Here is a 12242-nt window from a genome sequence, read left to right as displayed (position 1 = left end):
TATTAAGCCCATTGGACAGAATTCAGAATATGCCTGAATTACGGTCTGCTTTAATATACAAGATATAGCTTTACATGTATTTAAAAATACAAAATATAGCCGGGCAGTGGTGGCGCACGCCTTTAATCCCAGCACTCGGGAGGCAGAGCCAGGCGGATCTCTGTGAGTTCGAGGCCAGCCTGGGCTACCAAGTGAGTTCCAGGAAAAGGCGCAAACTACACAGAGAAACCCTGTCTCGAAAAACAAAACAAAACAAAACAAAACAAAACAAAAAAAATTTTACTTGGAATTCTGTCTAATGAAAAAATCCATGTTCATGAACAGTGCATGTAATCTGGATTGTTTTTGAGTTAACAGTGTGTTCAGTCAAGCTGTCCAGAACCAGCCTGCCCCCGCACAGCCAGGAGTGTACAACAACATGAGCATCACCGTGTCCATGGCAGGTGGAAATGCAAACGTTCAGAACATGAGTCCAATGATGGGCCAGATGCAGATGAGCTCTTTGCAGATGCCAGGGATGAATACTGTGTGCTCTGAGCAGGTAAGCAGCATGCCTGGCACACTTGTTACACACACCATAACACAACAGTTATTACCCCAGGAGAATCAGGTACATTGGCTATTACCAGCAAGAACCATGCTTCTTTATTCCTTCTCACTATCTTCTGATCATTACTCGTCCTTAATAGATAGAAAGGGGCCTCAGTGGTTACAGCACTGGCTGCTCTGCCAGAGGACCAGGACTTGATTCTCAGCACCCACATGGTGGCTCAGAACCGTTTATAACGGCAGTCCTAAGGGATCCAACACCCTCTTCTGGCCTCTGCATGATGAAGTGCACAGACATACATATATGCAACACACCCATACACATAAAAATAAAAAAAGATAGAATGGACAGAGGAGTGGCTCAGTGGGTAAAGATGCTTGCTAGCCAGGTCTGACTACCTGAGTTCAATCCCTGGGACCCTTAGGGCCCACATAGTAGAAGGAGAGAACTGACCCCTGCAAGTTGTCCTCTGACCCCTCCCCCTCCACACACACACACACACACACACAAACTTTGCTAAACTTTGTAAGTTAGAATTTAGTCTCACAAAATCCTAGTATTTTCACTTACTGCAAAGTGGTACACTTTGTATATTCTGAATACATTTTCTTTTTTTCAATGCAACATTTTTATTAATTTCTTAAGAATTTCATATAATGTATTTTGATTATATTCACCCTCCGCCTCCCCACCCCTCTCAACTTTGTGACATTCGTCCCTTTCTTAAATAATTGACTAAGCCTAGTTTGTGCTGACCACATACTCCTAGATGCAGGGCCATCTAGCAGAGTTTGGTCCACCTACCAGAGGTCACACCCCTGAAAAACTGTTTCTCCCTCCCTGTGGGGCAAACAGGTCTTCAGTTAGAGGTGGGGGCTAATGGGATAGAACGCTAGAATGTTGACTGTCTTCGTCTTGTGCAGGAGACCACAACTACTGTGGGCTCAGGAGCACAGCAGCCACGTCGTGTCCAGAAGACACGGCTTCTTCCCAGTCCTCCCAGCTTCTGGCCCTTACAGTCTTTCCACCTCTTCTGAGCCTCGAGGCCAAGGAGGTGACCTCCACTGGCCCTTCTCTGGACACCTTCTCTTTGTTAGACACAAAGATAGCTCCCTGGGACATACATATTGACTTGTTGAGTAGACACATGGGCAATGAATCCATCAAATACTAGAACAGACAGCTGCATAAGAGGTGAACCTCCAGAGCTGAGTATGGTACAGGCCTTTAATCCCAGCGTTCATTAGGCAGAGGTTGGTGGATCTCTGTGAGTTTAACACCAGCCTGGTCTACATAGCAAGTTCTCCAGAGCTCTGTCTCAGAAAAAAATAAAAATAAATAAACTCCTATAGGGCAATAGTATATGTCACCTTATTATCAAGTATTTGAAATGAAAAGAGCTGGCCTCGTCAGGAAAAAATGTTGTAGAGAAGTTGTCTTCAAAAAAAAAAAAACAAAAACAAAAACAAAAACAAGAAACTGAAGCTAGCCTGTTTCCATAAGGATACCCTGGTCAGCAGGGGAGAATGAATATGAACATTGAAAAGCCAGATGTGCTGACACACACCTGTAATCCCAGGACTCAGGAGACCGAGGCAGGAGGATTGCCATGAGCTCAAGCCCAGCCTGGTCTACATAGCAAGTACCAGGCTACATAGCAAGCAAAAAAACAAAACAAAATGAGAATTTTTAAATAAAAATCAAGAAAGAATAAGAATTGAGGGCTAGGGTAGAATATGTGCCTAACATATGAGGGCCTGGATTCAGTCCCCAGCAAAGCCAGATCAAAACAGAAAGAGATAATGTGAACTGAAAAGAACATTCAGGATTGGTTAATAAAGTAAAACCTAGGCAGAAACAAGAGGGTGAATGGCTAATGAGTGTTACTGGGATATTTTTATTATGGTTAGGGCAGAACTGGTGTGCTGGGCCTGCTGTGGGATAATGCATGCTAGTCACCGTTTGGAGTTTACCCTTGAGCCTCCTGCACATTTTTAGGTGACAATGATTAAAATGAAAATGATTTTAAAAGACTATTAGAATAACTGCCTAAAGTGAGTACTTACATCATTCATATTAGCCACCACAAAGTAGATTATGAACTAGATTGTTGGCAGGTAGCCATGACTTACAGAAAGTTAGTATATCTATATCTATATGTGTATGTATATGTGTATGTACTTGCTATCTTTTGTATAGATTTCCTGTTTTACATCCCTGTTTCCTAGGAATTACATAGTAAACCTAAGGAAACAGAATCCAGTAACTTAATGATCTGTATCACTTTATCTGTTCATTTTGAGATAAGGTCTCAGGCTAGCCTACAACTGGCTATGTGAATAAGGATGAATTTGAACTCCTGCTCTCCTTCCTGTACCTCCCAAGTACTGGGTGCTTCCATGCCCATCTTGTGAGCTGTATCTTGTAGCAAAATAAAGGCACAAATTAATTATTTTTATATTTGTTACTATTCAGTTATTAGGATTATTCACTATCTCTATTAGATTAAAACAAAATATAATGAATTTTTTGATGTTTTTGTTTTTGTTATTCAAAACAGTGTTTGTCTATGTAGTCCTGGCTGTCCTGCAACTCTCTCTGTAGACCAGGCCAGCCTTGAACTGACAGAGATCTGCCTGCCTCTGCTTTCTGAGTGCTGGTATTAAAGGCAATGTCACCACTGCCCAACCAAAATATAATGAATTGAGTAAAAATATTATATCTAACAGGCGTTCCTTATATAGTTGGGTCTTGCCTTTTTGTTCAATAAAACAGTCTTTGCCTTTTAATTAGACTGGTATATTTAATGTGGTTATTGGTATGATTAGAATTTTTTTTTTTTTTTTGGTTTTTCAAGACAGGGTTTCCCTGTGTAGTTTTGGTGCCTGTCCTGGATCTCGCTCTGTAGACCAGGCTGGCCTCGAACTCACAGAGATCCTCCTGGCTCTGCCTCGCAAGTGCTGGGATTAAAGACATGTGCAACCACTGCCCAGCTGATTACAGCTATTTTAAATCAGTCTATCTCCTAATCAATGAATCACCTGCCAGTCCTATCACCTGAACTGTTTGGGGATTGATTTCAGTTCATTGGTTTTTGTTTTCATTATGGCTCATAACTGTCTGTTCTACTGAACACAAAACTATGAAATTTACCATTTATATTCTTTTTAAGATCTATCTATTATTTATGCATACAGTGTTCTGCCTGTGTGCCAGAAGAGGGCATCAGACCTCACTATAGATGGTTGTGAGCCACCATGTGGTTGCTCGGAATTGAACTCGGGACCTCTGGAAGAGCAGCCAGTACTCTTACCTCTGAGCCATCTCTCCAGCCCCTACCGTTTATATTCTTATAAGTATTTTTGATCTTTGCTATGGGAAATGATTTGGCTCCCTGGAAGTAATTTGATCCTTTCACGTCTTTTTTGACGGGACAAAAGCGGTATTCATTCTCTCCAATTGTGCCTTCATAGTAAGGATGTATTGTGTTTCCTGCTACCTCCTGAATCTGACATTTTTCCACTCTGGCTGTTAAGATGGAGACCTGGTCCCAGCCCTGTGTGCTCTTTTGGAATTATCCCATGTCATTTACTCGGGCAGCTCTTTCCTCTGCACTGGGAGCACAGGCTAGAGAACCTTGCATATTTCCAGACCTGTCTCTTTGGACTCTTCTTCTTTGATATTCTGCCCTGTGGGTTCTAGCAGCCTCTTAACTCGAAGGATGCACTCAGCTGTAGACTAGGAAACTGCTACAGGAGTGAGTTCCCAGTGGTTTCTCAGAGATCAGTGCCCTGCATTGTCTTTGTCTGGTATCTTAACTGCCTTTGTTTCTTACTCTGTCTGGGTTTTTGGTGGATTCAGACAGTGGTATAAATATGATCTTTGCTACTGATCCTTCCTTAAGATTTATTTTTTGCCGGGCAGTGGTGGCGCACGCCTTTAATCCCAGCACTCAGGAGGCAGAGCCAGGTGGATCTCTGTGAGTTCGAGGCCAGCCTGGGCTACCAAGTGAGTCCCAGGAAAGGCGCAAAGCTACACAGAGAAACCCTGTCTTGAAAAACAAAAAACAAAAAACAAAAAAAAAAACAAAAAAAAAGATTTATTTTTTAAGTGTGTATGTGTATTCATGTGCATGCATGCCCGTGCATGTTCCCCATATAAGTACAGTTGCCCGCAGAAGCCAGAGGCATTGGGTTCTCCTGGAGCTGCTGTCACAGTTGGGTTGAACCACCTGATATGGGTGCTAAGAACCAAAGTCAGATCCTCTGCAGGAGTAGCACACCATCTCTCCAGGCCCTTGTTACTGATTCTCAGCTGAGGTGGTGAGTCAGCTTGAGTGTGTGCCTGTATGTGAGAGGAGAGAGAGAGGAGAGAGAGACAAGGAAATTAAGACAGACTGAGTCAGGGAGACAGAGAAAAAGAATTTACTTTTTATTCACGTGTCAAATATTAGAGTATTCGGAAAAGTATACAACTCAGTGACAGGTTTCACAAGGTGAGCACTCCAAGAAAGCAGCTAGGTCAGAACAGAGCAGCACCAGCATCCATCCTCATAATCTCCACCCACAAGGGCGCTCCTGTCTGACTGATGAATGACAGCCTGATAAACTGCTGTTAGGTTAGCAGCCCTCCAAATACTTCTCTGTCAGTCTTCTCATTGAAGAACGTGGCTTCCAGCTTAAACAACTAGCTTACGATTTGATCTTCTCTTTATCTCTAATAGATGAATGATCCAGCACTGAGACACACAGGCCTCTACTGCAACCAGCTCTCATCCACTGACCTTCTCAAAACAGAAGCAGATGGAAACCAGGTCAGTAAGAAAGAAAGTCCTAGTGCAGAGCTGGCAGAGGCACTCTGGATACACGGAGGACATCACATAGCATGTGGGTGTGGTCCCTGGCTCTACCCTTGTCAGCTGCGTCACTGGGGGGATTTGACAGAACTCTCCTGAGCCTGTCTGACTACAGAACTACTGGGGTGCTTGCTTACAGGATGTTGAGAGGGTTAAATGAGATAAGATTTCAAGGATTTAACCAACTCTTGGTCAGATAGTGGAGTCACATGTGACTAAACAGTGCTATAAAGTCTGCACGTCAGAGCTCTAAAACGCTGTCACCAAAGATCTCAACGGATCCAGTAAGTTGAGGCAAAGCAGAGTCTGCTGGGTACTGTACCTCCTTAGCAGGGCATTTCTGAGCAGCACAAATCACAAGGTGGTTTCTTCTGTATTAGCAGAAATTTGGGGATGGGGTTAATTCACTTTGGCAACTGATTTAGTCTGCAGTCTCTTAATATCAACATAGGCATCATGGTACAGAGGCAGATGAAAATAGGTGGTCTTCACTGTAACATTTATGGTTGCAGGGCACTGTGCTCCCCACTGTGAGCTTTATCTCATTTAACCCTCTATCGTAACTCTGTGGAGGCTGCAGTCCTTTCCTTCACAGATGAAGAAACGGAACCTGAGGATCTTTCACTGTGTGCATTATTCACAAAGCTGGGGAGGTTCCGACCCAGATCTTCCCAGTACCAAAGTCTTCCTAGGGCCTGTTAAAAATGCAGCACACAGATACATGCACATAAATTGTCATGGCACCAAAGAAGGCAGACGACCAAGTACATGCTATAAATAACAGAAACCAAGCATGCACAGAGAGGAGAAACAGGGATGGCATACAGCTCAGTAGCGGGACCCTGTCTTCCTCATGGAAGGCTCTGGGCTCCATCCCAGTACCGAAAAAGATAGATGAGTAAAGCTAAGATGGTCAGAGAACATCTACACAGGAGGTGGACTACACCGCTTGAACAGTTCTCAGCCACGTGAGGGAGAAAAGAATGACAGTTGTTGGGAGCCAGAGGCAGGGAAATAGCGGTATCTTCACATAGTTATGGGAAGCCAAATCTATTGGGAATTAAAAGGTTTATAACAAGAAATCACAGGAATCGAAAGAGTTATAGTAGATAACATCAAATTTCTAGATGACTTGAATAGTGAGTGAAGGAATCAGGCTCCGTCCTGGAGACCACGTCTCCTGAAGACCATTGATAACACACTAGTTTGGCTTTATCCTTGGCTGGAAGAGGTGAAGAAAGGCTTGCTGGGGGCTATGAGTGGGAAAGGGGAGTCAGGAGGCTGTGTCCAGACGCTGAGCTGTAGGAAGTACATCTGAGTGCTGTGGGATAAGGAATGGGCATTTTGTGATGGAGATATGGAAGACAGTCTTCATTCGCTGGAAATTAAAAGTCACCTCGTAGAGACATGCCCCAGGAGGTATGACAAACTGCTTAATGCAGACAAGCAAGTTTTTAAGGTTTTTGGAGTCATCAGACAGTGCTTGAGTTAAAGTCAGATGTGTGCTGGGAACTCAGAGAGCCTGGTGCTGAGTTCTCCAGTCCTCTCCAGACACCCTCAGCTCCTCCTGGGTCATGTGCCTGACTGTGCAGAGGTGGCAGTTCCAAAGTCCCTTGAGACCTGGTCTCAGGCATCCTCATTTTAGGTAGCAGTTCTAAGTGGCTAACATGAGTTTTGGAATCTGACTTAATCTTTATAATTTTTTAAAATACACTCTCTTAAAATATCCTTTTTAAAGAAGCAGAATTTTCTCTCTAGTTTGTTTTATAGTTCTTTTCTTTATCCAGATAGTTTTAAAATACTTACGGAAGAAAAACCACCTTAAGTACTCTGCCCCAACACTTCATACTTAGAAACGAGTAAACATAAAATTTTCTGTGTTGATTTTGAAAACTCGGTGCCTGAAAAGCATCGTTGTTTGTACTCAGGTGAAGGGCCAGTGGCGTGATCTTCTTTCCATTGTGGCCCATCACGATGTCTCTCGTTCTCCCCCCATTTCTGTGTTTGCCAGACAAAAACTGGGACGTGAGTTAACTAGACCTGTAGAGACTGGTGTACAGGGAAGGAGGACCGCAACGGGGTCTCAGGGTCCAGACAGGAAGGAGAAAAGGAACACAGAGAGGAGAAGCAGGAAGTGGGCCGGGAGGTTGCTGTGAGGACAGAAGGCCCCTGAGTGTTAAGAACAAGAATGGGATACTGTGAGAAGGACCTGGAACCAAAGATGGTGTGTGGTAGATTCAGAGAAAAACCTCAAACAAGGGCATTGGGAGGGCAGCAGAGCCGGGAGCAGTCCCTGAGGAGCTGGAGAAGGAGGAATGCTAGCCTAACTACCTCACCAGACACTGGAGCCTCCAGGCTGTCTTCTTCCCAGAGAGGGAACTGAATGGGCATGCAAAGGGATTAAGAAGAGACCACAGGCTAGCCTGATACAGAAACTTGATGATCGGGACATTGGCCATCTGGCCAATGAAGGTAATAGAAAACAACTTATATTCCATTGAGGATAGAAAATTTTTCAAAAAAGCTGAATGTAAATGGCATGCATTAGAGATAAATGACAAAAAAAAAGATATCACTAATTTAAAACCTTTACAACCTGTTAAACCTGAAACACATTTGCCAAAAGTCTTAGTCACTGAGCTACTTTAGAAAGCATCTCTGTTCCTCATCTGGAGCATTCAGAAGTGTGCCTTCTAGTCAGTTCTATAGACAACTTTTAATAAGGCTAGTGGGGAGGACTACTACCTGGCTTAGTTTTCCAATAGGAGATGCCAGAACTATGCAGCTTTAAACCTTGTTAAGGAATACATTTATTACTACTGAAAGTAAAGGGAAAATTCACACTGTTCTCAGCTGATGTTTGTTGTTGTGTGTTTAGTTGTCTATGAGGGGAAAACCAAATACAAAATTTCTTTGCTAATATTTGTTGTAAATCTGAAGTCAGTGTGTGCAGGAGCTGTATACACTTCACTACACTGTCATCTGGATATGAATCTCAGGAATGCCAGTGTTGGTACGCAGTGTGGTGGTTTTATTTTGCCAATATTAGGTTAAAGCCCTTGTTTCTCAGTGACATAAAAAAGACTTTTTTTTTTCTACTAAAGTCATCCATAGAATGATTTTGAACTAGTTTTCCAATTAGCATGTTATTTTTAACGACCATCACTGTATCCCCAAACTCTGAAACTGGCCTTTCCCCAGCCTTGGTAATATTAGGGATGCACACTGAGTGTAGATGGCAACTCTGTAGGAGGCGTGACCATTCCAGTTTGGGTTTTATTTAAGTGTGAACTTTCCAGAACCCTGAGCAAAATGAGTGCAGCGATTTTCTTTTTGTAGGACAAGAAGACAGAAGAGTTCTTCTCTGTGGTGGCTACAGACTAGAGGAATGCTCTAGTGAGTTTCCACTTCACGTAGTACCCACTCATAAGCCGGGGGGGCAGGCCCTTCTGTCTAAACACATCTTTATTTGTGTTCCAGCAGGTGCAACAGGTTCAGGTGTTTGCTGACGTCCAGTGTACAGTGAATCTGGTAGGCGGGGACCCTTACCTGAACCAGCCTGGTCCACTGGGAACTCAAAAACCCACATCAGGACCACAGACCCCCCAGGCCCAGCAGAAGAGCCTCCTTCAGCAGCTACTGACTGAATAACCACTTTTAAAGGAATGTGAAGTTTAAATAATAGACATGCAGAGTTATACAAATATATTATATATTTTTCTGAGATTTTTGATATCTCAATCTGCAGCCATTCTTCAGGTCGTAGCATTTGGAGCAAAAAAAAAAAAAAAAAAAAAAAAAGTTCATTTTTGTTGGGAGATTGAGAGATGGTTTTGTTTCTTTCTCTGTAAAGGCCTTGGATATTGAAAAGAATAACAAGGCAGAACAGTTGGACAATCTCATTTCTTGAGCCAAAAGTTAATTATTCTTATTTTTATAATCAGTCATTGGCTTCTTTTCTGGATGAAGGCTTTTGAAGGGAAACCAAAATAAGAAATTCTAAGGGAAGATGAAGCCCTGCCTCACCGGCTGGCTCAGCCCTGCCCCTGCCCTGGAAGAAGAGCCCATGGGGCTTTGCCTGTCTGTCCCCAGGAGGCCACCAAGTTCCTCCCACCAACAGCCACCCCTCCCCAACCCCAGGCAGCTCGTGTGCACAATCAGCTTCTCCAAGCAACTCCGTCTGTTGGCATCAAGAGAATATTTTGCTTCTACATATGCACCCCTTCTCCTTTTTATAACGATGGATTGAAACCAAGATGCCTCCAGGAAAGAGGATGAAATGAGTATATTCACTGAGGAATCCAAAAAATGCAGTTTGGGGGAAAATGCAATAATTTTTTGATGAGATGGGTAAAGGACAAGAACCGAGTTCTATCAATTATTGTAGATAAAATTTTCTGATTAAGTCTACGGGGGAAAGCAGCCTGTTCTTTCTGCTTTTACTATGTTAACAGCGAGGTAGCTAAAGTTATTTAAAATAAAATTAAATTTATGATCCGAGTAGCTTATTTTTTCCTTAAATCTCACTGTAAATATATTTTGATTTCTTGTAGAAATTGATTTTGTTCTGTTTAATTTTATGCTTTTATCATCCTCTTGGTTTTTCTAAATTTGTGTGTGAAATATAATGTTGATTGAATTGCAATTACATTTGGCTAGTAATTTCATTATCCCAGTAACTGTGAAGCCATGTATGGATTTCCTTTGGGACTCATCAACGTGGTACTGCCAGAAAGAGCTATTCTAGCTGAGCTAGGGCAGACCACCCCAGAGTGCCGCAGCCGCTTGTAGAGAGGGAAATCAGTGCTCGCTCAGAGAAAATCTGCTTTTTCTGTCTCACAATGACTTTGGGAATTTGAATTTCCATCAGTGCAAATATAAGTTTCTCTGTTCTGCTCCGAGGCTAATTGGTACCATGTGTTCCGCTTGTCTTGTTACTCTGCCACATCCCGTCTCATCCTGGCCCCAAGAAAGGAGCCAGTGTGAACTGACTCTAGTGCTAGAAGTCCTGCCACAGGCGGGAGAGCTTGAGCAAGGCATTGCAAGAGAGGCCAAGGAAGCCCTCCAATGCTAACCTTGATCTGCATCCCCGGGCCTGCGGACAACACTGACCTTCTGCACCAGCTCCCTCTGCTCACACAGCAGAGAAAAGGCCATAAGAACCAATGCAGATGAGGAGCATGGACTCAAGACTTCAAGGAAGAAGCCATTTCCCCAGGTCCTTCCTTCTGCATCTCACCACCCCTAATGTCAAATGACTCCATTGAACAGCATCTATTCAGAAACTACAGCATTTTGAAAACGGTGGAAGGGCTCACGTGGTAGCAGCTATGAAACAGAAATAGGACCCTCAGTTACAAACATTACCTTTTTTCGTTTTTCAGAAAATGCATCCTTGATCTCAGTCATTTCCAGCTTGAAAGCCCAGCCATATTACTCTAGTTCCTACCAAACTGCTCTAGGAGGTCATTTCCATTCTGTGTGTGATAATAAGCGTGCAGACTTCAGGAAGTTCACCTTTCACCTCAGCATCATTCCAGATGAAGGCTCCTGACTCAGTGCTTTTGCATAAGGACCTAGAAGAGAAAAGCAGTAAGGAAAATTGGAGATGCCAATGTCCGCCCCCATCCCCACTGCACCTTAAAGTATGCATGTCACCTTCGAGGTTCTATAATTGCACTGTTTGTTTTATGTATGTACAGATTAAAATTATTGCTACATTTGAGGAAAATAAAATTGCTTGCTTCTATGTAATTCCTGTCATTCCACAGGAAATTGACTTTTCCAGCTACTGAATAGAATTTGTTTAACAACCTCATGAGCCGCCTCTTCATTTATGTGGGGGTGGAGATGGGTGGTTTGGGGGAGATGACTCTAGAAAAATTGCCAAAGCCCAGATGACTTCACATACTAAAGGTTAATTAAAAAAAAAAAAAAAAAAAAAAAGGATCCCTATAGCCAAAAATCCTTAAAGTCACTCTAATGTGAACCTTTCCTGTAAAGCTGTGATTAGGGGCTTTGAGGAAATGCTAACTTAGCTGGACCTTCTGGCTGATGAGTAAACTATTGTGTCTGAGGCTAGGATACTGTCCAGGCAACACTGAAGAACCACAGAGTATCATGCCTCTCCTAATGCACTGATGCAGGTGTGGAATTTTACCTGAGGATGCTGTTTGGGTGTGGTAATGCATTTTATAAACTTTAGGTCCTGGCCAGTGACATGGCTCAGCAGCCAAGCCTAACATCCTGAGTTCTGTTCCTGGAACCTCGGGTGGAAGGAGAGGACTCCTGAAAGTCGTCCTCTGGCCTCCACAGGGGTGCAATGCACACACACACACACACACACACCAACAATAATTTTTGTTTAAACTTAGACCTGAAGTAAAGACAATTCCAAAGGGTAGGAGCAGGGCCTGCTTTTCACATACATTCCCACACATAACTACAGACTTGGAATCTGTTATTTAAAAATCATATTTTGCCCATAGTTGGGATAAGAGAAACTTGATGCTTCTTTTAGATGTGGCTGCCCGCTGATGTAAAGTTATCCTGAGTAGCAGAGGAGAGAGAAGAGCAAATAAAAAGAAAGAATGAGGAAACGACCTTCTTTGTGGTCTTGTCTGGGGAAGAGTCCATTCATAAAGTTCTTAGGTGCTGTCTCTTGGGCTGACCGAGTAAAAGAGAGGATAGTTGTCTGTTTACATAGCAGTTGTGCTAATCCTATGCTGACATTAAGTGCTCTTGCCAGAAGAGCACCTGCACTTGAATACAGTAAACGATCCGTGACCATCCATCCCCCTGTCTCCAAATTTCACTGATTTAATTGAACCCATACGT

General features: G+C 43.0%; 1 protein-coding gene across 3 annotated transcripts in view; it reads left to right on the top strand.

Moving 5' to 3' along the window:
- Positions 1-11223, top strand: part of Ncoa1 (nuclear receptor coactivator 1) — a 200938-nt gene extending 189715 nt beyond the window's left edge. For 2 of the 3 annotated variants that reach the window (XM_059248683.1, XM_059248682.1), the window contains exons 21-24: positions 358-541; positions 5274-5363; positions 8745-8801; positions 8886-11223. In XM_059248683.1, the coding sequence (XP_059104666.1) occupies positions 358-541; positions 5274-5363; positions 8745-8789 (319 nt within the window). In that variant the 3' untranslated portion in view covers positions 8790-8801; positions 8886-11223. The remainder of the gene's footprint in view (positions 1-357; positions 542-5273; positions 5364-8744; positions 8802-8885) is intronic. The other variant, XM_059248684.1, reaches the window with a different exon arrangement.
- Positions 11224-12242: the final 1019 nt, after the last annotated feature.

The sequence above is a fragment of the Peromyscus eremicus genome, chromosome 22, assembly GCF_949786415.1.
Source record: "Peromyscus eremicus chromosome 22, PerEre_H2_v1, whole genome shotgun sequence".
Lineage (NCBI taxonomy): Eukaryota > Metazoa > Chordata > Mammalia > Rodentia > Cricetidae > Peromyscus > Peromyscus eremicus.
This window is presented reverse-complemented; position numbering and strand designations above follow the sequence as displayed.